Raw genomic sequence first — 27,523 nt, 5'->3', positions numbered from 1 at the left:
TTTTACTAATTTTACATTTATCTTTAACATGTATTTTAGTCATTTCAATGTTTTCTTGCTTTTATCTTGTATTGTTTTTGTACTATTGTCTTTTGGGTATTATTGTCTCTACACTTTGTAACTTGTTTTTGAACAGTGCTCTACAAATAAAGATTATTATTATTATATGTAGTCAAATGGGTTTGCTTGTGTACATTTCATTTAAATCACATCTCAACAAAAGCAGCACAAAGATCGCTTTCCAAGAATTACAGATTGTAGTGCGCACAAGATTTAAGTTGATGAATTTGGTGCTAAAAGTTCTGAAACACATTTAAAATGTAAAACATGAAGTGGGTGAAATGTCTTGGTGTCAACTTCCATGTAGCTTGTGTAAACCCACATAGAATAACAAATGCAAGGGGGAAGACTCAATTCAAAACAAATACAATTTATTATTGACATGAGGATATTCTCAAAAGGAACATGGAGTGTTTGTCAATGAAAAAACCCCCCAAAATTCTTAATAAAATTAATGGCAAGATTAGGGCTCCATTAGAAGAAATATAATACCCCTTCAACCAATAATTGCTAATGGATCATTATTTGCTTATTTGCCCCCGATAAAACAGTGTCTGCCACTTGCATCATCAAGATTTGATACCTTTTTTTCACCATTACAACCTGACATAGAAGGTCATGACTTTCAAAAATTCCCGTATCTTACTTTTTGCTAAATGTTTTGCCAATGAAAAAGTGCAGACATCAATAATGCGACAGTTACGACAATTAAGTTTCCTTCCCTTAGAAAAATACCAATTCCATACATACAGTACCAAGAAATTCAAAACAATTAGTAAATACTACTAATGCCTCATGTCAGTCTTGTCCAAAGAAGATGTAACCACTGTGTCGAATATGGATATGGCTCTCCAGACCAGCAGAGTTGAATGATTAAAGTTTTTCCTGCATGGAATGTTAAATTGTACAGCAAGTGGCAGACGCATAGGCAATACTGTGAATGCATTAAAGTAAAAATCATATCCCCATTAACATTCATCTTTAATTCTGATGCAACATTTTAAAATATAATAAATTAAAAAATAATTCTGTAAAAGTATATACATATCATCACACACCTGCCCAAACACTTTTCCATACTGAAAATGTCAAAGATCCTTTGCAATGTTTATACAAAGGAAACTGGAGAATTACACAGTATGTCGTCATTTGGTTGTTCTGTAAGGCAGTCAGCTCAACAAAAGGTTGAGCAGGAACTATGTAACCGAAAGGTGGCTCACTACCCAGTGTATGGAAACCAGACCTGCCATAACTGAAACTCAGTGAAAGAAAGTCAAAATGGAACCAACAGAAATAGACATATTATTCTTCAAGGAAAAGGAGGATGTTATTTTATCTTTCATCTTATTTAATCAGCAAATCCCACGAAAAGATCAAAACCAGCAACATGTTGGGGCCATCCATTACATACTAAAAATGCTATATCTTTTTTACCTATTTATTAATAAGTTTGGCAGATGTGGTTCTCCATACAAGTGACATTTACAACTATTACCAAATATGCCTCATGAGAAAACTGACAGTTTTAAGTACTTGAGTTACATTTTAAATTTGAGCCTCGAATTTCACCCTCACAAAATGTCCTGCAGTGACGCATACTGAATCTGGTACAAAATACCCATTCATGTATACATTTGCAATAAGAAACAGTAACTTCTCAACAGTGCACTCTGTACTGTCAGTACACTGTTGGGAGGGCAGCGTTTTTTAGTCCGAAATCTGTGAAGCTCAACATTAAATGTCTTTTTATGACAAACTGTTAAAAGATGAACAGAAAAAAGTCTCATGACATCTGGAATAAGTCTGATGGCTTGTTTTGGCTATTTACCACCTAACAGTATTAGCAAATAGTCCTTTCACAGTAAGCCATCGTGCTCAAAGCTGGAGGGCAGGAGAGAGAAGGAGAAGGGGCAAAACTTGACTCCAGTCCCACTGTAGAATTTATTCTGAAACTCCACCCTGAGGAAGAAAACAAAAAGCTGCTATGAATATAAAACACTTAAATAATTCACAGCACATTGGCCATGTCAGTGATACAAGTACTTTAGTGGTTACTGTTATCTTACCAGTGCAGCCGGAGGGCATGAAGGAATGCAGACAGACCCTCCATTACCAAAAGAATGGACACAGTGAGAACAGCAAACAGGCCAAACACAGGCACCAGGAATAAAACCCCGAGAGTAGTGCCCATTTGTAGCCCTACTCTCATCACCATGGTCCAAAGCACCTCTGATAGCTCTATTAAAGCAGAAAAAAAGAGTATGTGCACCATCTATTTAGAGAATAACAACAAACAGTTTATTTACCGTACAACTTCAATTAATAGCCGAGTCCCAAATAGCCGCCTGTCTCCTTTATTGGCAAATAAACCACTACCTCAATTTAACACCTGGTCTAGTTTTTTGGATGTATAAAACCTCTTAAACCCGCAGGGTCGCCTGCTTTAACTGCTTAGATCATTGATACAAATATTAATGTTTAAACATATGATCAATATGTCCATATGTACATGCTACACATCGTTAGATTGGTTAGATTCTCCACAATTCAGTTCATTTAATGGAAACAAGCCCCAAAGTCTAATTCTTATAGATCTACCGGGGTAACCTGGCAGGTACAAGAGCGGAAAGGGAAAAAAGTGCCGACTGCCATTACCTTCGAAGCGCTCGTTAAGTCTGCTCATTAAGTCCGGATGAGTCCGTTCCTTGATTATTTATATTTCTTTAGTCTGTAAGGGTCCACCGATCAAGATATTCAAAACAGCGTTTCATAAAAATGAATCCAGGTTTTAAATCCTGTCATGTGAAGTCCATCGCTCTCTGTTAACTTCTGCCACACTTCTCTCTGCTCTCATCCTGCAGTATGTTGTTTTTATACAAGTATTATTCTGTAATAAAAAACAGTTTAATAGTAGTTTCAGTTTTGTGCAAAAGAAATTAAAGGCCTGTCCCAAATATAGGCAGGGTCAATTCAGTGATTTTAGCATTTGTTGGCTTTGATCTAGACTCTTATTAATGTCCTTGGTCATGACGTCATGACCAAAGTTGCAAAAGGGTTTGAATTGGTTGTTAGGGTTTTGAGGGACTGAACAACTATTGACAAACATTTCACTCTGAAATTCTGAAGTCACACCAGTAATGTGACAACATATAACCTTTTAAGATTTCTGCAACACCATCAGTCATATTAACAGAATGCAGTTATATATACATATTCTATATATACATATTCGAGACATTAAAGTGGATGTACTTAATTTTCCATTTGATTATAATTTGTTATGCAAAACAAATTAAAATCAGTTTAATAAACCATGAAATACCACGCGTGAAAACATTTGCACATGTGCTCAAATTGGGTCAAAATGTGATTTCATTTGTGGCGCAGTCAAGAAAAGGACAGCTTGAAAATAACTTTAATTATCCACCTACACTTTTTATATCACTTCTTACAGGTTGAGAATCCAGGGTGCTGCTTTATACATATAACGTGACCAAATGCAGGAACTGAAAAAGGGGTCATCAACCTAATATTTTTTGATAACCCTTGAATTGTGTAAAATAGGATGCAGAAATCTAGTAAAAATGATATTTATGAGAAAATGTATTGGGGGATCTACAGAATTAAGTAATATACATTCACCAATGAAACATGGCAGGCTGACCTGTACTGTATCCATGCCCACAACCTCTATGCTGGATGATTGAGGACACACTGTATTACTCTTATCCAAGTGTGCATGCTGTAAAGCCCCTTACCGCTGTGCATTACAGAAAATCTTATTTTCTGTATATTTATGAGTGAACAATCATCTCTCATAATGATGGTGACATCTGGTACGTCTGATGAGCATACTGTTATTCCCCTCCCTTCATTACCTATAACCTGCCTAAGTAACATGTAGTATCAGCTGCGCACGGCCACAAGTGAGAGAGGACAGGAAACACCAGCAGTTGCTGTGCCATTTATCATAAACTTTGGCTTTAAAACGTCAAACAACAAGGCCCAAACAAAGAAGTGCTGAACGCAAAATAGGTTACCTGTGGTGAGTAAACATGTTTAGCACAACATAGGCCATCTAATGTTAGCTTGCTTCTTGCTTTAGCTGCGACCTACCTAAGGTTAACTCCGACTGTGTTATAAAAAGATGAACGAGCGTTTGTTTGCTTGCCAAACTTGTGGTGGTCGATTAACGTAATCATTTACATCCGGCTAGCTGCCATAACGTTAATTATTACCGTTGGCTGCAAACAGGTTACAGGTTTATTGTTGATCATGTAACGTTACAGTTTTATTTAGTTATAACGTTACACTGGGTTTGAGAGTCAGCAGGGTGTGTTGACTTATAGTAGTTCATAAGCTGTCATTAATTGCATTGCACATTACATGGTTGTGCTCTGTAAGTGAAAAACAGGTTACAGTTGCAGTATTCCTTATAGCTAGGCAGTTTTATAAGCAGCCTGGTTTGAACACAGCAGGTGATACAACATTCATTATAACCATGAGAGACTTGAGACTTGACTTGGACTCTAGCTCAAAGACTTGCGAGCATCTCTGTCATGTACACACATGCAAGAACAAAAGTAAATTGTTTATCGTTTCTGAGGGAATAAAATGTGAAGTGGCTCTTTGATAATAAAACTTCTATCTAAATAAGCTACTCGTGAGTTATTTATAATTGTATATTCTCACCCTGTCAGTGTGCGCTTGTTCAGGTTTGAAGGAGCGACAAAGTACCTGTGTGTGTTGTAACGCAAACCATCATACTCACGGGCATGTGCCAGACTTAGAGCCCAGAGCCTTAGGTAGGAGGCTGTGTTGGAGATGCAACCCAGGCAATACTCTATAGTGTGGATGGACTGATGCAGCAACTCATCTGCAAAGTCAAACTAACACAACAAAACAAAACTCAGCATCACATACTCCGGTAAAAAAAAATAAAAAAATCTACAATGGTTGCTTATAAGGAAGTTTAGGATTATTGGCTAATATTCCAGAGGATTTGCTGTGCTGACCTCCTCTGTGTGGCAGTCTCCACTAGTGGAGAGATCACTGTGACTGCTGCCCTCCTCCATGTCATGAGCCCTCATCAGGTAGAGCTCCTCTTCACTGTTACGCCGTACACGCTCATATCCCTAAGAACACACAGATAAACTGATCAGATTTGCCTATTTACAGTCAGAGGACAAATAATTGGAGACGTGCATTTCAAAACCTCACCCTGTACATTCCTAGGCGGCGGCTTCCATTGTGAAGCCAATAAAGGTAGATGGGTTTCCCCGCGAGTAAGACAGGCACTGAGAGAACAGCAATGACCAACAGAAATACCTGGAAGCCAGACTGGAAGAAGCAAAACAACATTGCTTTGTTATGAACCGTCTCAGTGACATCTGTATTGTATTTTTGAACCCCCTGATATCTGTTCAGTAAGAACAGGGACACACGTTACACTGTAGCAGGAAAGGAGCTTTACATTAGCTTCTCACCTGTCCTGGGTAGAGAGGCTGCACTTCACCCTGCATGAGAAACATGTTTATGAAGTGCATGAGGATGCTCGGGGCCAGTCTGGAGTCCTTAGCAGAGAAGACCAGCCACTTGTACACTATCATGAACACCAGGTACCCAAACAGACACAGCAGGAACAGGAGTTCAGGGAGAAATACCAAGTACAGGTTGTACTTCTTCCTAAAGTGCCTGTTTTTGTTGACAAAAATGAGTCAAGGTATTAAAAACCATAACATCGTTAACAAAATGAAGGGCTTTACGATGTAAAAAACAAACTGGTACTTACAAGTGATTGTAAGTGCTGAGGATGACCCCGAAGCTCATGTGTATGATGCCCAGTATCACTGACATCTTCATCTTATAAGAGTTCAGAAATGTAAGGCGGTTGGTTGCCAGGTTCCAAATCTTTGCAAAGGAAAAGAGACATACTATATTTTACAGTGAGTAGTTTTGATTGGTAAAATATTAACTCTAGCACTGTGATTTAAAGCCCATAAAGAATAGCTGTGCTTTGTTCGTTGGTTAGACAATGTAAGGAGAACATTATTGTTCCTGGAAGGGGAAACCAAGAGATTCAATAATTTACTTTCCAAGAATTCAACCCAATTTATTGTTATTGTCCCTGTGGTAAGTGTATTTCAGAATGTGACTGGATTGATATTCCATTTCTGTAATTTAAAGAAGCAACTAGTTGTTGTACTTGATCAGTAAAACCAGTGCATGCAAACTGCCTATTTTTGCAGTAACCAGGAAGCTAATTATCATGTTTTGTTAGTTTTTTGGCAATTATGTAAGTATGCTTGTGTATGTATGTGGGTATAACTTGAAATGCACATTAGGTCCTGAGTGCTTTTTACTGTGACTGTATGATGAAAACTCTTTAAAACCACCACAAAGATGAGAAGCAACAATAAAAAGTCATGACGTGTCATTCATGATGACTTGTCCTCAATATTCTCAACTCACTGGGTCAATTCCCAGAGGGTATGGTCCAGTGAAAACTCCTGTAACATTTGGATCCAGAGTAAGAAGACCATTCCCCTGGATATCCCTGTCCCTGTTGGGCACAAATAAAACCACCACTTTGTGTTACATGTATAGTATGTCATTATGAAACAAGTCCACAAATGTCATCTTATCTTTATATCTTTTGACACATAATCGGTTGTTTATTAATGGTCTTAACCTTAAATACAATCCTTATGCACTTATGAACTTCTGAGTTACAATGAAGTCCTTCTTGTAATGAAGTACTCACTTCCAGACATTTGCTGTGAACATGGCTTTCACGCTCCATCCAGAACCAAAGATATTAAGGGACTTTGAGAAACAGTCATTGTATATCAGGCCAGTGTAGATGGAGAACAGGCCCATCATCAGGATTATATAACGCCCCTCAAAGAATGTGTTCCAGATCTGCACATGCACACAGAATCACTCAGTTACACTGTATGCCACAAACTGGCATTCGTTAAGTTACTTATTACTTAAGTTACTATTTTCAAATGAGTATTAGGTTAAAAAAAAAAATGTTTTAGATTACTCACCTCATTCCTTGTGTTTTTAAGTTTGCGGTTGTTCTCATAGAGCACCATCCAGAAAGCAAACACAGCCATAATAACTCCATGACCCAGGTCCCCAAACATCACAGCAAACAGGAACGGGAAGGTGATGATTGTGAAAGGAGCTAAGAAGACAGGAGAAAAAAGAAATAAAGACAGAACAAGAAATTTTTATTCATTCATTTTTGTTACATTATGCACATGTTATTGCAGGAAGGAATATCACACAATTACAACATTGCAATTAGAAAAGGAACGATAAATGTTTCTTTTGTGACTTTTTCTTCAAAGACTGCATGTAGCTGTCACATCTTTGACTTCTGATAAAGTAACAAAGACCTTTAAAAATCTCCAAAGTGATAAATTAAGGGCTCACGTTACGTTTTATTTTTGGAGCCTTATCTGATAATTCATGTGTACAAATACAGAGAGGAAAAGGATCCCACTCACCAGGGTTAACCTCCCTGTAGGTGCCCACTCCATAGGCATCCACAATGTTCTGGAAGCCAGAGGTAAATTTGTTGGTCCTTATCAGGGTTGGGGGAGTGTCTTTGGTGGGGATACGATTGACAAAGGAAGGAACTGTGGCTCCACTTTTTCTCTGAAATATCAATGTCAAATCAAAATGTCAGCGTGCCCTATAAACTAATTTCACCATAATGTCTTAAAACCCTTGATTGTCACTGCTAAGTAGGAAGCATATGCAACCCCCATCCCCCCGGAGGCAAACTGATAAACCTTTTTAGGAACAGTTATTCCCATTAGTGCATCTTTGTTTTGTCCCAAATACACACTCTCGTCTCGTCAGCCTGCACACTGAATTAACAGTGGCCTTTCAGTACCCTTGCCAAGTCACGTTAAATTCTTTTTGTTAAACTAAACAAAAGAAGCCAGTTCATGAAGCAACTGCACGGGGTTAAATAAACAGAAAAACAAAGCCTGCAGTGAGGCCAAAGTCGAAGACACTTCACTCTTTAACAGTTTCCTCACCGATCCTTCTTCTAGCGCCCTCCGCAGGGTGGGAATGTCATCCACAGGACACCACACCTCAGCGATCAGACACTTGTTTGTAACATCAAAACTACACAGGTTCAGAATATAGTAGATGGCTTTCATCTTCTTGACCTGGATGACCCAGGTGTAGACGGATTCCGAAGCCTTAATCAGGACCTGTCTCAGATAGTCCTCTGTCCTATGAAGTACCTGGACACAGAAAGAGATAAACAGGACTCTTAGTGTGGTAGATCACATTAAAAAGATATTCAAAACGCCAACATCTATATTTTAAACAAGAGGCATTTGTAAGTGTTACTATGTGAATAAGAGGCAGACATGAGAAACAGTGAAGAAAAGGCAGGGGATGAAAAAACGGTTCAACTTTCAGCTGAGGCCTCATGCTGATCATGTGCTTCAGGGGGTGAGTGCAATTCTATTTTACAGTCACAGTGGGTTAACGCTACCAAAGGATTCACGGTGAAATGCCCCAGACAGAAACTGACCCTCACAACTGCCAGGATTGGAGAAGGAGAAAAACTGTGTTAATCTTTTAGGGGGGAAAAAAAACAGCCTTTCAATTTAATTCTTTCTTCTTTGGCCATTGAAGACTGGTGAAAAAGGAAAATCCTTACTGGATGTAATGTGATTCACTGAACTCAAGATTTTCTAAAAGGCTTGTTTTGGAACATCTTGTAGTCCTTTACCAGGACAAGCTCATAAATGACTAAGAGAATATTTTAAACAGGGAGATTAGAGCTAACAAAAGGAAAAAGTAAACGTTTGGTGAATGACACACAGAATAACTGCTTTTTCTGTCACTCATTAAAACATCTGCATAATTAGATACTTAAAAGAGAAGAAAAAGAAGTAAAGACATACTGTGTGCAGGTCCTGAATGCGAGTTCTGAGTCCTTCCACAACATCATTCCTCTCCTCATTGCTACTAGGATAGGGATACAAGTGACAGTGGTAGCTATAGAGGGGGGGGAAAAGCATGTTATTCACAACGCACCACTACTAAGGCAGGCAAAAAAGTTAATAAATCAAAACCCATTTCCTAAACAAACCGATACCAGCCCCTGTTTCTGACATTAATAGAGCAACCATTAGGATAACTGATTGTGAAATTATTACCAGTCACAGATCTTCTTCACTTTCTGGCCAATTTGGTCTCCCCAGTAAGAGATCAGGAACACTACGCTTTTGGTCGGCTCACCCTGCAGATAGAAAATAAGAGGAAATGTTCAATCATAAGACCCGGATGCTCTATCGAAAATAGTCCAGAGTAGGTTTTCAAGTGCTGGTTACACTCACAAGTTCAAAAACTGTATATATTCTAAAAATTAACTTGTGTAAAATCAAGCTGTTCATTATTAAAACTAACTGAGATGTATTTGAGAGTGAAAGTTCATTCTTGACCTGAAAAGCACGGCTTTCTCGCCCCAATTTTTGAAAAAGCATGACTGTCGTTTCTTTTTACGCTTTTATGTCAAGCCTTTTCTTTTCACAAGATTCATCGACACGCCAACATAGCTTGTAATTCTTCCTGATTTTCCATCAGTGAAAATAAGTCCTGACATTCCACTACTGATCAGCCGCAGTCCTGCATGCCTGCCTTCTGATCAAGCAGAGGAAATGGATAAGTGGATTAGTGCTCTCCCACAATATGAATGGACAAGATCGCAGCACTCAGTGTTTATGAGAACCGCAAGAAGGACTAGAACCGACTTCACAACAGGGTCACCGATGAATTTTCAAGACTCTGTTCTCTGCACTGTTTCTTAACAAAATCCACTGGGGAATCAAAACAAACTAAATGAAGCGGCAATGATATTTTTGGTCATATTTAACACCATGCACCATGTAACACCAAGCAAATATGTTTTCTTATTTTATTCTATGCTATGATATAGGAAATAATTATAATAAAGAAGATGAAAATACAAAGTGTTTTTCAATTTTACAAATATTGTTATTTTATTTCAGTATATATAATTTATTAAATTAGAGTATGGTTTATTTTCAATGGCTTTGAACATGGCACAACACAAAGATTTATATGCATCAGCTTATAAAAGATTTCTATTGCACACTCCTCTTACCTACAAAAAAGACAGACTAGAGAATATAGATTAGTCCCAAAAAAGCCAAAAATGTATCAAAATCATGTGCGGGCGCAGAATCTAAGATCCAATTTGTCATTAAAAGCATTTCTTGGATGAGACCCAAAATGAGTTATCAAAGTTGATATACAGCAAATCAGTAAATAAAATTTTAATTAATTTTAAGTTTGTTTTCTTGTTGTACCAAATGATATGTAATCCATAGAATTGTTTCTTCTACCTTTCCTGTTGATAATCTCAACCTGTAATGCAGGGAAGACATAACAAAAGTAATTCATCTTTAGCACAAATCGTGGCCACAGTTAGCTTTGACAAACCTACCGTGTCAGAATCTTCCAGATACTCTTCGATCTCCGCATAGCTGAGGATGGTGTAGCCTTTACACACTCGCCAAAGCATCCGCTCAAAGGCCTCGATCTTCCCCCTCTGAATAAGCCCAGAAATGAAACTGCAAGAGAATGAAGACTATTCATAAACAGCCACAGCAACATAGGAGCTTACAGGGCACACAAACTTTTTATTTAAAATATGACAATAATGATATCATGATCAACAATAATCTTCAATAAAATAACAGAATTCAAAATTCATTAAAAACATTGTTTATGTTCAAAATTACACTTGTAAATAAAAAAAATTAAAAAAAGATTGTTTTGTGATTACACAAGAAAAACTTTTAACAATAAAATTATTGTTTTTTCCACCGATTCTTTACGAACTCTCTTTTGCACTAGCAACTTCACATTGATATTTAAATTGTTATGCTCGCAGCTTAAAAATATCCAAATAACTAACAGTTACAACTAGAGCCTGATATAAGCTAATTGCAAATAAATGTATTGGTGTTTATAACAGCCAATTAATGACAATTAAAAAAGAAACGGCAAGACAGACAACGGCCCCTTCTATCATGTTATGAGTGGTGTTGTTGCATACTATTCCCACCGGGGGGCACTCTGCAGCTCCCCTGTTGTACTGCCCACAAAACACAGCAATCAGCTGACATAATCAGCAGTAAGTATTACTTATAACAAAAGAAAAAAAGTTTACTTTTAAACTGCATTATGTCATGTTATCTTGGTAAGGTCTCATAACTATACATAAGAAACGTTATGGATAATCTTTGTCTGTGTTATATGTTTCTAAAAAGAAGGGGGAAAAAAAGAAGGATATTTTCCGATAAATCAGAATAACAAATTTTAAAATCCTCGAATATCAAAATAGGTATCCCATATCGGTTGGGCTCAAGTGACAACCAATAGCTTTTATTTTGGGCAATTTTGTTGTCTTTATTGTGGATAAAGAGAGAGAGAGAGGGGATGACATGCAGTAAATGAGCCACTGGTCCAATTAAAACCCAGGCCACTGCGGTGAGTTCATGGTGCATGTGTTTTATTAGATAAGCTAACCTGCACCTGACAACCAATTGTTATCTGGATAAATTAATTAGGAAATAGGGATGAGGGAGACACATGTGCATGTGAGCAATTTGATTAATGTCACAGTGGCTGTAGCTTTGATGTTACCTAAACAATCTTACATTATTGATGTCACATTGTGCTCAACTGAACAAAATACAAGCTGCCTGCTGTAGCTGTGATACTTTCTATGTTGCAGAATAGCGGTAGTAGAGATTAGATATATTTCTTTTAAAACGTCTCTTTTGCTGCACATTCTCAATGCTACTCTGATGAAGGCAAGATAGTCAAGTTTGGTGAATAAAGCAACGTTTTTTCATTTCAATTTACATTCACATTCAACTAAATGTCTGTCTTTTTTACAGTGTCCAGAGAATTCCCACACCACTGAGATAACTGTTTTGAGGAGTACAGACTCTAATAATAAGGTTTTGTGTGGGAGACAGAGAGAGTAAAAAAAAAAAAGGAACAAATAAAAGTGCGGCTTGCCTCATTTTAAACTTTCTTTAAATGCGTAGCAGCAACTGTGCAACCCATTTACTTTTTCGGCATGATACCATTGTGGCTTAAATATCCCAAGATATTACTATTTAATTTTTAAAATGTCACGACTATTGTGAAAACTGGTGAACAGTGACAGACCTAGTGCCTAATGTCAACTCTTAAATAAATCCATGTCCAAAAACTAGCATACACATAACACTGATATGGCTAGCAGAATTTCCATCCCTCACCCCAGTTTGGCTCCTAGCCTCTGCATGCTGCTGTAGTCCATCGCTGTGTCTTTTTCTAGGAAGGGAAACTCCTCATACTGTACTTGTATGGGCTCTCGCTAAAAGTAAAGACAAGATGCAAGCGGATAAAAAAACTCAAATCGCAGAGCCGAGCAGATTCTAATTGCCATATTGAGAAAATAATTATTTGCCAGACAACACACATGAAAATGTGGATGACACACTAACCTCAGCAGATCTCTGTACAAAGTTGCGGGTGATGCGCAGCATGTGTGTGTACTCCGTCAGCTCCAGCAGATTCCTCTGCAGCTTCTCTTTATTCCTGGTTACTTCACCCAACTCCACTTCTAGCCTCTGTAGCTGCTCCTGTGCGCACACACACACACACACACACACACACACACACACACAGTGATATAGCATAGTAGCATTAACTCTGTGACACTGTACAGAAATACCACTGTCAACATATTATATTCAAAAATTATAAATGACGATACATCAAAAAGTAACAAACCATAATCCCCATGATGTGCTTGGGTAAAGGAGCCACTGGGTTCATGTCTCCTTCTGGCAGTGAAATGTCTGCTTTCTTGACTTCCCTCAGAAGGTATCCTGTTTAAAATAAAGAGCAATCTTTTTTATAACACACACAAATGGATCCGTTCCAAATACCTTGAGCAGCCTTTGAATAACATTGTATTTGGAGCAAAATCTGACTGTGTGTTATTCTCTTCTCTTAATCTAATAATAAAAGATTAGTTAACCAAGGATGGCATTTCATTCAACTAAATCTACAACCAGCTGACATTTCTCATGACTGTAGGGTCACTGGCTCTCAATTCAATTCAGTGAGAAGGTCATCTGTGGCTTAATTGTACTTCCTCCCCAAAGCTCGACTACAACTCCAACTCAATAAATAGATAGGGAACTTTACTGGTAAACTTCATGTTAGAAGATCAAATTATCCTTACCAAGGATCCTCTCCATCTCTTCACATTTTTTGATCTCATTGACATGTTTTCGCTGGAATGCGTTCACACTGGGATTGAGCTGAAACAGGTGCAGGAGACATTCAATTCAGTTCAATTCAATTCAATTTTATTTATATAGCGCCAAATCACAACAACAGTTATCTCACAGCGCTTTTCATAAAAGAGCAGGTCTAGACCGTACTCTGTGATGATATTTACAGAAGCCCAACAGTTCCCACCAAGAGCAAGCAGTAGGCGACAGAGGCAAGGAAAAACTTCCTTTTAAGAGGCAGAAACCTCGAGCAGAACCATGGCTCAGGGTGGGCGGCCATCTGCCTCAACCGGTTGGGGTGAGAGTGAGAGTGAGAGTGAGAGTGAGAGTGAGAGTGAGAGGGAGGGAGGGAGAGAGAGAGGGGAGGGAGGCAGCCTACACAATATACACACAGAGGTACAGACAGTGAAGGTGATGTTGCTATAGACTAAATGAAAAATGGTACAGATATTTATAATAGTGTTAATGGTAACCATCGTAATGTTAATGATTATAATAACAATAATAACAATAAGACTAGCAACAATAGTCGTTGCAGCAGAGGGTGTCGAGCAGGAACACGGGGGCAGCAGGTGACCCGCAGCCACAGATCCAGAGCCAGAAAACCTGCAGGAAGTGATAGGAGAGAGGAGAGAGACGAGAAAGCACAAGACTACCAGAAAGGGGAGAAGTTGTGTTAGTAACATCCAATAATGGGATAAGGTTGTATACAGAGGGAGAGAAAGTAGAGGAGAGAGGAGCTCAGTGCATCATGGGAAATCCCCCGGCAGTCTAGGCCTATAGCAGCATAACTAAGGGATGGTTCAGGACTAACCTGAGCCAGCCCTAACTATAAGCTTTATCAAAGAGGAAAGTCTTAAGCCTACTCTTAAATGTGGAGATGGTGTCTGCCTCCTGAACCCAAACTGGAACCTGGTTCCACAGGAGAGGAGCTTGATAGCTGAACGCTCTGGCTCCCAGTCTACTTTTGGAGACTCTAGGAACCACAAGTAACCCTGCATTCTGGGAGCGCAGTGCTCTGGTGGGGTAGTAAGGTACTATGAGCTCTTTAAGATAAGATGGTGCCTGACCATTAAGAGCTTTGTAGGTGAGAAGAATGATTTTAAATTCTATTCTGGATTTTACTGGAAGCCAATGCAAAGAAGCTAAAACAGGAGAAATGTGATCTCTTTTCCTGGTTCCTGTCAGAACACGTGCTGCAGCATTCTGGATCAGCTGAAGAGTCTTTTTCGAGCAGCCTGATAATAAGGAATTGCAGTAATCCAGCCTAGAAGTAACAAATGCATGGACTAGTTTTTCTGCATCATTTTTAGACAGGATGTTCCTGATTTTCGCAATATTACGTAGGTGAAAAAAGGCGGTCCTTGAAATTTGCTTAATGTGAGACTTAAACGACATGTCCTGATCAAAGATAACTCCAAGATTCCTTACAGTGGTGCTGGAGGCCAAGGCGATGCCATCCAGGGAAACTATATCTTTAGATAATGCATCACGGAGGTGCTTAGGCCCCAGAGCAATAACTTCAGTTTTATCTGAGTTTAACATGAGAAAATTACAGGTCATCCAGGTTTTAACATCCTGAAGGCACATTTGAAGTTTAGCTAACTGATGAGTTTCATCTGGCTTGATTGATAGATATAACTGAGTATCATCTGCACAATGAAAGCTTATGGAATATTTCCTGATAATATTGCCTAAAGGAAGCATATATAAAGTGAAGAGGATTGGTCCAAGGACAGATCCTTGAGGAACTCCATGAGTAACTTTGGCGTGCATGGAGGACTCATCGTTAACATGTACAAACTGAAATCGATCTGATAAATAGGACTTAAACCAGCTTAGAGCGGTTCCTTTAATGCCAATGAAATATTCCAGTCTCTGCAATAGGATCTGATGGTCAATGGTATCAAATGCAGCACTAAGATCTAATAAAACCAGTACAGAGACAAGACTTCGTCTGATGCAATAAGGAGGTCATTAGTAATTTTCACCAGTGCTGTCTCTGTGCTATGATGAGCTCTAAATCCTGACTGAAAATCCTCAAATAAACTATTGCTCTGTAGAAAGTCACACAGCTGTTTAGCAACTGCTTTCTCCAGAACCTTAGAGAGAAATGGAAGGTTAGATATAGGTCTGTAGTTGGCTAAAACATCTGGATCAAGTTTGGGCTTTTTCAGAAGAGGTTTAATTACAGCTACTTTAAAGTACTGTGGTACATAGCCTGTTGATAAAGATAGATTGATCATATCTAGTATAGAAGTGCTGACTAAGGGTAAAACATCTTTAAGCAGCCTAGTCGGGATGGGGTCTAAGAGGCAGGTTGATGGTTTAGATGAAGAAATTATTGAAGTTAGTTGGTAATGATTGAGGGAAGCAAAACAGTCTAAACATGTATCTGGTTTTACAGCTGTTTCTAAGGTTCCTGAGTTAAGAGATAAGTCGGTGCCAATTGAGGGCAGGTCTTGGTGAATTTTGTCTCTAATAGCTAGAATTTTATCATTAAAGAAGCTCATGAAGTCGTAACTACTGAGAGCTATGGGAATACTTGGCTCAATAGAGCTGTGACTCTCTGTCAGCCTGGCTACAGTGCTGAAAAGAAACCTGGGGTTGTTCCTATTTTCCTCTATTAATGACGAGTAGTACGCTGCTCTGGCATTACGGAGGGCCTTCCTATAAGTTTTAAGACTATCTTGCCAAATTAAACGAGAATTTTCCACTTTGGTGGAACGCCAATTCCTCTCAAGTTTCCGTGATATTTGCTTTAATTTGCGAGTTTCAGTATTATACCATGGAGCTAACCGTCTTTGTTTTATTATTTTCTTTTTTAGAGGGGCAACAGAGTCGAGTGTCATTCACAGCGAGCCTGCAGCACTATCAACAAGATGATCGATTTGGGAGGGACTGAAACTAGCATAGGAGTCCTCCGTTACTTTGTGACTAGATAATGTATTTAGAGCTGATGGAATCCCATCCTTAAATTTAGCTATAGCACTATCAGACAGACATCTTGTATAGAAATTTTTGCCCAATGGCGAGTAGTTCAGCAATACAAACTCAAAAGTTTTCAAACAGTGGTCGGACAAAGAGGGATTCTGTGGGAACACCACTAAATGTTCAATTTCAATACCATACACCAAAACAAGGTCGAGGGTGTGGTTAAAACAGTGAGTCGGTTCATGAACACTCTGAGAGAAGCCGATGGAATCTAACAGAGAGATAAACGCAGTACTAAAGCTGTCATTCTCAACGTCCACATGAATATTAAAATCCCCTACAATAATAACTTTGTCCGTTTTAAGGACTAAAGTTGACAAAAACTCTGCAAATTCAGATAAGAATTCAGAATACGGGCCAGGTGCTCGGTACACTATAACAAAAAGAACTGGTTGCAGTGATTTCCAACTTGGGTGCGAAAGACAAGGCTTTCAAATGAGTTATAGTTTAGTTTAGGTTTAGAGCTGATTAGTAGGTGCAACTCCACCTCCTCGGCCTGTGCCTCGAGGAATGTGAGTATTAATATGACTGGGAGGGGTGGATTCATTTAGGCTAACATATTCTCCATCACCCAGCCAGGTTTCAGTAAGACCAAATAAATCAATATCATAATCTGATATTAGTTCATTTACTAGTACACCTTTAGAAGAGAGAGATCTGATGTTTAAGAGTCCACATTTAACTCTCCTATTCGTTTGCACTATTGCTCTTGTGGTTTTAATTTTTATGCACAGCTCCTCTTCTGTTTACCTTTTTAAATAATTTCGATGGTCGGGGGGCAGACACCGTCACTATAGGATTTTCACTAAGTAACTCCTGAAATGGAGGAGCAGAGAAGTGTGTTAGACTGCGACTCTGCGTAGGGTTTTGGGTGGGTAACTGCTGAAAAAGAAGGGCAGAGAAGTGTGTTAAACTGCGACTCTGCCTCCTGGTCTCAACTCTGGGTTGTCATGGATTTGGTCCACTAATAAACAGATTTCTAGAAATGAGAGCTGCTCCTTCCCAAGTGGGATGGATGCCGTCTCTCCGGATCAGACCAGGTCTTCCCCAGAAATTCTGCCAATGATCTACAAAGCCCACATCGTTTGCTGGACACCACCTCGACAACCAGCGGCGGAATGACGACATGCGGCTATACATGTCATCACTGGTCAGATTTGGCAGGGGTCCAGAGAAAACTACGGTGTCCGACATTGTTTTTGCATATGTACACACCGACTCAACATTAATCTTAGTGACCTCCGATTGGCGTAACCGGGAGTCATTACCGCCGACGTGAATAACAATCTTACTGTATTTACGTTTATCCTTAGCCAGCAGTTTCAAATAAGACTCAATGTCGCCCGCTCTGGCCCCAGGGATGCACTTAACTATGGCCGCTGGCTTCGCTAACTTCACGTTTCTCAAAATGGAGCTTCCAATGATCAGAGTTGGTTTCTCAGCGGGTGTGTCGCTGAGTGGGGAAAATCTGTTAGAAACGTGAACAGGTTGATGATGCCCCGTGGACTTTGAATGCTTACGACTATTCCTCCTTCGGACAGTCACCCAGCCACCCCTTCCTGGCTGCACAGGAGATGCCGGGGGACGGCTACCACAGGCTAACTCAGGCCGTTCTGCACCGACTACCGGGGACTGGCTAGCTACAGTAGCTAAAAGACTGATCTACCAAGGTGCGGAGCCGGACTTCTAAATCACTGAGCCTCGCCTCCATGTCTATAAATAAACTACACTTATTACACGTACCATTACCGCAGAGGAGTAACTGAACATCTGACACACCGAGCAGGGGAAAGTAGGAGAGAGAGAGGGAGAAGGAGAAGCCATCGCTAGCTGCTAAGCTAAAGTACTGTAGCGTCAGTTACCAAAACTTTAGAACAACTATGAGATTGAACAGCAGTCACTAAAAGATGGAAAGAACTGTGAGTGCTTAGGCACACACACAAGCACCGGAAACGGAAATGAGTCGACACGCTTACCGCAATAAGTCAGCAGTCAGAGTGTATTAATACTACTCAGTGTATTGAGTAGTATTACTGAGTACATTCAGTCAAGAATTGAATGACTAACAATCCTCATCCCCACTCATCACGGTCACATACCCCTATGATCGAGACAAACTAGCAAACTAGAGCGGAACAATTAATCAGCATTTCACTGGAATCGCAATATGGCCTACTGCAATTTTCAGATTGCAGGAAGGGCAATATTTGTTAAAGGTGATGTGTGTGGCCTACACATCATATTATAGAGACTTAAGGAAACACTTGTTTGGTACAGATCCCTGCAAAAGAAAAGGCAGTATGTATGATTTTCAATATAAATGAGAATAATGATAGTAAAAATGATCATGGCAGTAAGATATAATTTTCCAAATCGTTCAGCCCTACGATAAACCTCCATAACCTTTACAGTAAGTAGCTGCATGGGCCACTTTACAGCAGCATTTCCCAGGTATGACCTATGGGATATCAGGACTATCGAGTGACAATTGTTATGGAAGCTCGGATGGTACGTAAGTTACTACGAACAAACAGCACTTTGTCGAGCTTTCAATGTTGGCAAACTTGGCAGTAACTTTCAAAGTGAGACATTGCTGTGTTTCAGGGGATTAAAAGCGGTCTGTTACGGGACTTACGTCTCTGAACTCCACAAGCCCCAGTTCTCCAAGTTCATTGATGCAGTCGTATGCTGATCCAGACTGTAGAAACAGTTGTGCCAGGCACATATCTTCACCTCGGAGCAGAGACATTTTGACAGTTCACTCTTATATGTACCTGCTCAGGCGAGGGGCTAATACTAGCAAGCTAACTAGTGCGGTTCCTGTAAGAGATCCGTCAGTTGCAGAGAGTCAAATCCTTCTTAGTGCTTTTCATATCTTGGCTCCGGTGTTAGTACAATATTTTACTAACTTAGCATAACAGACACTTTAGCTATCGTTACAGCAGAGGCTCTTCCTGTGTTAGCTAATGTGCTAGCCAGTGAGTGTCGTGTTGTTTGTTCTGAGATGAATAACTTCTTTCATCAAAGTTGAACATGAAACTGTGAGTCAACCGTAGTAAGACCGCTAACGCAGCACATCCAAAGACGTGGTCGCAAGTCCTTTCATAGTTTGTGAAGTTTCATAAGACGTCCGCTCGCAGTGTCCATACTCCTACACGTCACTTCGCACTGTTGAATACGATCAACTTCCACACAGCAGTGTTACCTTTGACCAATGACTACCGCCTCCTGGAGTCTGCGCACCACACACGCTCTCAGACGTGGGGCCTTTGAGCCCTCAACGCTGTCTGAAGGCACATATGCCTTCAAACACAAAATAAAAAAGTTTAACATTTTCTTTGATTAAAAGGCAGACTTAAGTAGACTGTCAGAGCTTAACATGACTCTTTATGGTCCAGTAACAGCTTTCTATAATCCTGCAAACATATTTTAAAATGGTGTCTAAACAAGTATCTGGAATTTTTGAAAGTGGTGCAATCATTTTCCCTGGGATGATGATAGTTGTCTTCACACACACAATGTTTATTCTGTAAATATGTTTGTCTGCAAGAATAAACCCTTATCACGACCGGATTAACCAGACTGCCCAGGGCAAAAACTACAGACCCAGGTTGTATTTTTCTTTAAGGAGGCACTAAGAAAAAGATGCAAATGGGGTAAACCAAGAAGACAAGACACATGAGATACATCTTAGTAACCAGAAAATTATGGCAAAACTTCAGCAGATTCTTCATTGACCATATTTATAGAGATTTTACATTGAGGAGGGAAAATATGGTATTTTGTTTTTATTAAAGTCAAAGAATATAAGTACTTTATAATAAATGTATTCATTCTAATGGCAAACTTTGTATAACTAACTTTGTACTTTTTGTCCATGAGGTTGTAATATTTAAAAGCAATAACTAAAAGGCTGTAAAACCATATGGCTCTCTTTTAGCATCTTTACATAATATAGACCACCCCTGGCAACATTGTTAATTCTCTTATATATTTGTATACTGTTCTATATACTTATCTGTGAACACCTTATTCCTGTTTTTGCTACCTAGAATCATAAAGAGCAGCAGCTATGTTACATTCAGTGTTGTCTGCATAACACTGAAACAATACTGTGCTTGTGCGTGATGATCGCTTGTGGGAACATCTTAAACCTTGAAGAAACATTGATCCAAAGTCCCTGTGGCACTCCATAAAAACACAAACTGAACGGTGGGATATAACTCAGATTGAAAGCTTTTCAAACCTTTCAAATCAATAAGAATGCTGTGGAAAAAAAGTCATAGAAAAATATCTTTATTACAAAATGGTGCACCAATATTTATTAATATTTACATTCCCACAAACATACTATAAACATCAAATTGAGAAAGGTGTAATTACATTTCAGTGACATTTAAACACATCATCTTGTTCAGCCTCTCACGCTCCCATTAGTCTGTGTGTGTGTTCCTCTACATTTTTCTCAGAGATTTAGTGAGTGGCACAGTTCCATGCCTGTCGGATTTGTCTCCATGGAGTCCCAAGAATGGAGGCAGTGATAAAGAAGAAAACCAAGATAAGGCCCTTAGCCAGTGACTGAGAATATGTCTCACCTGGGGAGGGTAAAGGTAAAATAAGTGAGTAGTATACATTGTTATACTTGAGCAGTGTTTCTTGTACTTATGTTTCACAGCTGTGGGATATGGGAATGGATTTTCTTTTTAATTCAAATGGTACACTCTGGGATCAAGTGCACTCACTGTTGCATTTAAAGGCACATTACACATTACATTAAATATTGATGCAATTTAGACATTAAGCTGCTTCATTGTTTTTTTAACAAATTCATAAGGCTCTGATGATGGCATGGTGGATACAATGATCTAATTACATTTTACATCAACACAATTTCCAATTTACTGATCAACTAACACTAAAACAATAAAATACTGGACAGATTTCCTAGAACTAGATAAATTCCCACCTGTGTAATACTTGGTGATGGGGAAGGCGAGCTCAGGCCAACACACATCATTCCTGTTACAGTCATACTCTGTGAAGTTAATCTGAAACCTGGGGGAAAAGTAAAAAACAAAACCCATCACACTCTAGGTTAGAATCAGTCAGGCAGCTCATACATGAAGTAATTTATTTGGCTCACGTAACAACCCTCTAAATGCGGGCAGATTTGCTGACTGAGGAAGCACCTGGTTTTTGGTGGTCCTGTGTTAATAGGAATGTCAGTAAAGGTGACTGAAGAGGTGATGGGGAACAACCGAGTCTCCCTTGGGTCCAAACATGGAGAGACGTCACCTCCTCCACAATCCAGTGCCCAGGGGAACAGACTGTAGCTATATGATATCTTACAATGATTAGCATCTCCTCTTGAATTAAGAATACAATTTACACTGTGCATTGCAATGAGTATAGACCTGATCCACACCTGACTTGCAAAGCACGGATATCCCTTTGAGGTAGGCCTCCTACTATGCCAGTGATAAGACTCCAAACATGGATATGCTGGTGGGATGGAATCCCATAGCATGAACTGGTGGTGTCCTCTGTGGTTGTGCTTGAGTTGAGTGTCACAACTGGGATTTGTATGTTGTGTGGTAACATTTAGTTATAATGAAAAGGAAAATGATTTGGCAGAACATTAGACAATTTGCTTTACAAGTTAAAATAAAACTGTGCAAGTGGTTTAAACTATAGCAAACAGAAAACTTTGCATGAATTGTTTCTTTGCACCATCTACTTACAGCTTATGTTCACCCAGTCTGTCATAGTAAGAGGATCTGGGTTTCCACGCTTTGCCACATATGTGGCTGTAATCAAAGCTGCCTGGAGAGAAGACACAGTCTCTCTGAAGGAAAAAAAAACATATTATATTTTACATCAGCATAAATACATAGAGATAAAGATCAAACGTGAACTTGTGCTGAGCTACTGACCTCACAAGGTTACACTGAGTCAGATTTTGTCGGCTGACAGGTAGCAGACATCCTGATGTTGAATTTTCCCCATACAGAACTGGTTTCTTCTCAGCAGTGGAACAGAGTCCATCACCTACTGTTAACCAGATCAGAAAATGGTGTTGGGACCATTACGCTACATGCAGTGAGCCAGTAATCAACAACATGACTTAATGGGTTTTACCTGGTTTCCAAAGATTGATTGACGTCCTCTGTATTGATCCTGTGTTATTGTCCAAAGTGTCCACAATTCCAGCAATAACAGGCCTTCCCACCTGATAACCTGTCATTTAAAATGTACCCACTGTAACAGCTACTGTGAACTATTTTCAGACCAATTAATTTCACTATTTCACTTGCTCTCACCTGGGTTCCCTGAGTTGGGCTGAGCTATGAATTCTCCATTCAGAAACACAGCAGAATACCTTGTAGTTAACGCCACTGTTCAGGAGACAGAAACACAAAAATTAGCCCAAGCGACATCAAACATATCTATCCACTATGACTGGAGATATTCCAAATCATTTCACTTACTACTACTATTTAAAGTGACGGTCCCGACAGTGCGTGTCAGTGTGATACTTGTGATGCCATTTCCTTTCCAATAGAATTCGTAATCCAACGCTACTGTCACATTCTCACATACCAGCCTCTCACCTTCAGAGAAAAATGAACAAACTTCAGCATTAGGGTTAAATGTCAGTTTAAGTTGTTATAATAATGATGATATGATGTAATCTCCATACCTGAAAAGGTAACAGCATCTGCACTTGATATAAACTGAGTCAAGTCAATTGCCACTTCATCAATTACCTCCACTGCAACATCACCTGGAATACATCCCAAAAAATAAACCAAAAATTAAAGACACACGGAGTCAAAGATCTCCCGAACATAGCAAAGCCTTGCTACAGTATGTTTAGCAGGTAAAACATACCCCCTTGCCCATTCTTCACTTTAATCCCCAAAGCCGTTGATAATGTCCGTAAGGGAGATGCAGTTGGACAGGAGCGTAGCAGAGTAACACACTTCACATTGAAATTTTCCAAAAATGCTACAGGAGCATTGTTTACACACTGCCCGAGCACATTCTGTGGAACAGTAATATCCAAGGTATTAGTTGTTACAGGGCAACAAATACAAAGTAAAATAGAATCTAAAAAAAAAACATATACACAACTAACCTGAGGAATAGTGAAGTACTGGTCGTTTAACGTAAAAATGGGACTTCCTTGAATATAAACATTAACTGGCACTGGAGCTGACAAAACAGGCTGTTGGAAGGATGGGCCAGGCTTTGGTGTACTAGACAAATTAAAGGTCAATGATCAATGATTAAAAAATGACACAAAATTTCATACATTAACCCCCCCCCCCCAAAAAACAACAACAAAACAACAATAATGTCTCACATTGTGTCTCCCTGGTAAAAGAGTCCAAGGTAAGGGTTGTTTTCAGGCCAAGAATTGACACACAAAAATGGAAACCAATCCGGGGAGTTTTCAGAGGACTGCACAGAGCACTGATAATCTGGAGTGGGAGAGACCTGTCCACCAAAAGGCCCTGGGAGACAGTGGGACACAAACAGCTTCAAATCCTCAATGGAACAATCCTGTTAGAGTGAAAAACAATTAAGTTATTGTTGATGAATACATTTGCCTAAAATGCACTTTTGTTAAAAGAATGTAATAATGTGAGCGATGTAAATACCTTGTCACAGCAGCAGCGTACGTCACATGCTCTGAACGTGAGGTCACAGGGACAAGAGCCGAGTGGTTGGTACACTTGGTTTGGAATGACTGTTTTATTATCTTAAATAGACAGGAGATTTATATTCATTAGAAAGGTGGCACCCTCTAAGGGCTTACATCGTTAGCACGATGGTACATTCATTTGAATTACCAGATCCAGCATTAGCAGGAACCAACAGGGCATGTATCTTGGCCTGGATCAGCAGTGACGCCTGAGGTGTGCCGCCCACACAGGCAGACACCTGAAGGGCCTCCAGGACACACAGTGGCTTTGGACAGCAGTCTGTGTCGGTCTCATTCTGTCGACACAAACGCAGATTTTTCTCCAGTGTCAGCTGAACTCTAACTGCAGTCTGGGGCACAAAATAAAACAAACATGTGGCAAAAAGACAAACAGATGTTCAGGTTATAATATCGGCTCTATTAATTGTGGGAGGTTTTTATAACTATACACCATGTCTAATTACCTCTAACTTTAGCATTAATATCTGTGAATATGATGAAAATGACTGTTCACTTCTTGGCTTCTTACCTTTCCCACCTGCTCCCTTGTGAGCACCCACTGTGTTACCTCAGCTACACATGATGGAGGACCAATGCTTCCTGTAAAAGCAAACCATCATCAACCAACAAATCTAAAATACAATCAAAAAGTAGCCACATCATTGCCTTCTGTCTTAGTAGAGGAACAAATCCCCCCCAAAAGGCTTTAGTTTTTGAGATGCCCCTACCTGAGATAGAACAAAGCACAACCTTGTTTTTTCATAAGTTTAATGTGTCTAGTTGTTTAAGTGGATGGGTGTATTGTAATGGTTGGTTGCGAAATTAGTTTATTTGGTTGATGTTAGGACCGTCCCCCAAACCGAAAATACCGAAAATTTGGATTTCTCCAAAAGGGACAGCATCTGCCCTATCACATGTATCTCTGGAAATAAGGATAACAATATCATCAAATTTGAACTGAGCCTCTCCACTTTTGGCCTTAGATCCTCGACTATCTCTCTTTTTGTATGCAACTAAACTTAAGAATGTTATATTCTGGGAACAAAATATTTCCAAGCACCACTCATTTCAATAGAAACCATCACAAATTCATCAGGTCATGATCTGGTAGAGCAAGAAAAGAAAACATAGCTTAACTGGCAAACAATAGAAAACAAGTCCCATAATGAGATGCAATGACAAGGAGGCACACAGACAAATGTTCAGCAACTCTTAGTTTTGGCAGAAACGGAACCACATATGATGCTAAAGGTAGAGCAACAGGAAGTCTTTATAGCTTTTACCTGTTGTATTGGATGGAGAAACTCTTCTCAGGTTCAGGGAGATGTCCGACGTGTTTCCGAGTAAAAGTGCGGTGACTGCCGGTCCAGTTGCAGTGAGATATGACGGCTGGAAAACTGTTCATCATAATGGTAAACATTTCTTTTAACTGCTCCGTGTATCAGCTTTATACAAATATTTTATAAGTAATTCAACTGAAGTAACTTTTAACGTTAGCACGACTGCCTTCTAACTAGCTCTTGCGTTAGCTGCGTTAGCTAGGTTTGCTATTATAATGTAAAAACTGGATGAATTGTGCGCATATATTAAGGTCTTACCGACAATGTTTTGAGTGTGAGCCAAGGAAATTAAAAGTAAAACACGTGTCACCTGGCGTGAAATGGACAGAGAAAAGAATAAATCAACCACGTTAGCCATTTGGTCCACTTCAGATTATAAGGTCAACATATTAGTAAACTGTTAATGAAGTCTTGGCAACGCAGATCTTAACGAATCACAGCCTAGGAAAGTTCTTGTTCTGGGGGAACAAGAGAAACAAAATTATACTTAAATGAAAGAGCGACCTCGTCTGACCTGGAGTGGTTAATACACTCTGCACTTCAGTGAAACATAATGATTGTCTTTTATATTGTAGTGTAGTGTACTATTTCTTTTATTGGACTGACCGGGGACTACAGATGAAAAATAGCCTTCTGGTTAATTCTGGCATATTTACATTGATGCACGTAGAGATGTTCATTAATGTGCACTGTCCCTTTTGCATAAAATAGATAAATAGATGCATAAATAAATATATGTAGCTATAGTGAAAAGAGTATACAGAAATTTGGGGCGGCATTAGCTCAGTCTATTAGGACTTGTTTTGGAAACCGGTGAGTTGCCGGATCAAGTGCAGCACGACCTATGCCGAAGGTGCCCCCTGAGCAAGGCCCTGAACCCCAAACTGCTCCCCAGGCGCCGTACTATCCATAATCATACTACCAGAGCTAGATTCACATAATATACATAGGGGAGACCGAATATGGTTGTAACGCTTTTTGCTTCAGTAACTATAACTCACTGATTTTTTTAGCTAGAGTTCTCAAATTTTTATACAAAGTACCCACATTTGTTCACTACAAATGGCACCAATTCAATCCTTTACAAGAATATCACAGACCTTGTGAGTTGATGTCAAATATAATAATAAAAATAGATGCCACACAATATGAAATGCTTCCAAAACAGGTAGTTAGATAAAAGAACAATGTTTCTCTCTTGCTGTAACAGACTTTGTCTGATGACCCATGCGCATGGACAGTATGTGTATGTAAATGTAGCCTATCTATAGAATAAACTTACTTAAAACTATACCTAATAAATACTACTAAAATGTAATTAATAAAAGAACATCTCATGTGCATCCTTAGGTCTAGAGGTGAGTGTGTGTATGTGTGTCAATGTGTCTATATTCTTATTCAGAGTCACAGTCAGTACTTGAAGTGGGCCGGTGTTCACCGGTACGTACCAGCACTTCTATATTTTTGGCCTACTCTTTGGACATTTCCTTGCGCACAGGCACTTCTCACAAGCTGCCCATACACTTTTCTACCCTCTCCACCGGCGGAGACCAAGTATGGAAAAGGTAGAGTGACGACACACACGAACATGTGTACAACTTGTGAATGGGGAGTACTGGTCACAGTGCTGACAAATTAATGCTGGTAACCCCAGAATGCGGGCTTGGTGGGCCCAGACTGCATAGGGCAATCTGGGAAATATTAAAATCAAGAAAGTACCTAGTTTTATGTATCGTGGATAGTTGTAACACTTCTTAAAGAAGTGTTAAAACCCACCCCACCCCTGTCAGTCAATGTTTAGCTAGCTGTATTACCATAGTGGTTTGAAATTAGAAACATGCATCACATGTTGCCTGAGAAACTATATTTCAATCTAATATAAGTCAAACAATTCTATCTGCAATAGTATAGATGCTAAACAAAAATGGTCTTGGTCAAAAACTTTACTTTCCAACTTCAAAATCATTTTTTTCTCTATATATTCTGAATGCACCTCTTTTCAGATGAAGTAGGTAAATACTGAAATGATCACCTAACTCCTAACTTATCTCTAATTG

The 27,523-nt window shown here is 39.3% G+C and overlaps 2 protein-coding genes across 4 annotated transcripts; both read right to left on the bottom strand.

Annotated features, from left to right (window-relative positions):
- Positions 1 to 414: 414 nt before the first annotated feature.
- On the bottom strand, positions 415 to 19,610 carry LOC119892300 (V-type proton ATPase 116 kDa subunit a2-like). Its single transcript, XM_038704501.1, has 20 exons — positions 19,054 to 19,610; positions 13,373 to 13,451; positions 12,916 to 13,013; positions 12,627 to 12,764; positions 12,399 to 12,496; positions 10,568 to 10,694; positions 9,258 to 9,340; positions 9,003 to 9,096; positions 8,118 to 8,330; positions 7,578 to 7,728; positions 7,113 to 7,252; positions 6,824 to 6,981; positions 6,532 to 6,622; positions 5,852 to 5,970; positions 5,547 to 5,754; positions 5,281 to 5,400; positions 5,076 to 5,195; positions 4,832 to 4,949; positions 2,127 to 2,298; positions 415 to 2,019 (listed from the first exon to the last, which is right to left on the bottom strand). Exons 1-20 carry the CDS (start codon positions 19,165 to 19,167, stop codon positions 1,917 to 1,919), a joined length of 2,544 nt encoding a protein of 847 aa, XP_038560429.1. The 5' UTR covers positions 19,168 to 19,610; the 3' UTR covers positions 415 to 1,916.
- Positions 19,611 to 20,697: 1,087 nt separating this feature from the next.
- Positions 20,698 to 25,884, bottom strand: tctn2 (tectonic family member 2). 3 transcript variants are annotated; one of them, XM_038704497.1, is made up of 18 exons: positions 25,725 to 25,884; positions 25,410 to 25,523; positions 24,656 to 24,726; positions 24,275 to 24,476; positions 24,083 to 24,183; positions 23,785 to 23,984; positions 23,557 to 23,677; positions 23,310 to 23,463; positions 23,119 to 23,202; positions 22,907 to 23,029; positions 22,739 to 22,813; positions 22,557 to 22,655; positions 22,352 to 22,469; positions 22,160 to 22,263; positions 21,844 to 21,991; positions 21,608 to 21,751; positions 21,385 to 21,473; positions 20,698 to 21,013 (listed from the first exon to the last, which is right to left on the bottom strand). In XM_038704497.1, the coding sequence occupies exons 1-18, from the start codon at positions 25,822 to 25,824 to the stop codon at positions 20,892 to 20,894; spliced, it is 2,169 nt and encodes a 722-aa protein (XP_038560425.1). In that variant the 5' UTR covers positions 25,825 to 25,884; the 3' UTR covers positions 20,698 to 20,891. The 3 variants fall into 3 exon arrangements, with proteins under 3 accessions (XP_038560425.1, XP_038560426.1, XP_038560428.1); XM_038704498.1 differs by having other exon boundaries at positions 21,608 to 21,745; XM_038704500.1 differs by having other exon boundaries at positions 24,275 to 24,422.
- Between the last annotated feature and the right edge of the window lie 1,639 nt (positions 25,885 to 27,523).

Source organism: Micropterus salmoides, unplaced genomic scaffold, assembly GCF_014851395.1.
Source record: "Micropterus salmoides isolate LMB-PRFRI ecotype aquatic unplaced genomic scaffold, ASM1485139v1 Ms_hic_scaffold_7, whole genome shotgun sequence".
NCBI lineage: Eukaryota > Metazoa > Chordata > Actinopteri > Centrarchiformes > Centrarchidae > Micropterus > Micropterus salmoides.
Note: the sequence above shows the minus strand (reverse complement) of the source record. Positions and strands in the feature narration are given on the sequence as shown.

Excerpts from the sequence above, each read along its gene's own strand:
- LOC119892300 (XM_038704501.1), bottom strand. The coding sequence starts at position 19,167 with ATGTCTCTGCTCCGAGGTGAAGATATGTGCCTGGCACAACTGTTTCTA. Across the intron at positions 13,014-13,372 it reads AGAGATGGAGAGGATCCTTG|GATACCTTCTGAGGGAAGTC; the intron begins GTAAGGATAATT and ends TATTTTAAACAG. Across the intron at positions 8,331-9,002 it reads GCATTCAGGACCTGCACACA|GTACTTCATAGGACAGAGGA; the intron begins GTATGTCTTTAC and ends TTCTGTGTCCAG.
- tctn2 (XM_038704497.1), bottom strand. The coding sequence starts at position 25,824 with ATGGCTAACGTGGTTGATTTATTCTTTTCTCTGTCCATTTCACGCCAG. Across the intron at positions 21,474-21,607 it reads ACAGGACCACCAAAAACCAG|GTTTCAGATTAACTTCACAG; the intron begins GTGCTTCCTCAG and ends CTTTTCCCCCAG. Across the intron at positions 21,014-21,384 it reads CATCACCAAGTATTACACAG|GTGAGACATATTCTCAGTCA; the intron begins GTGGGAATTTAT and ends TACCCTCCCCAG.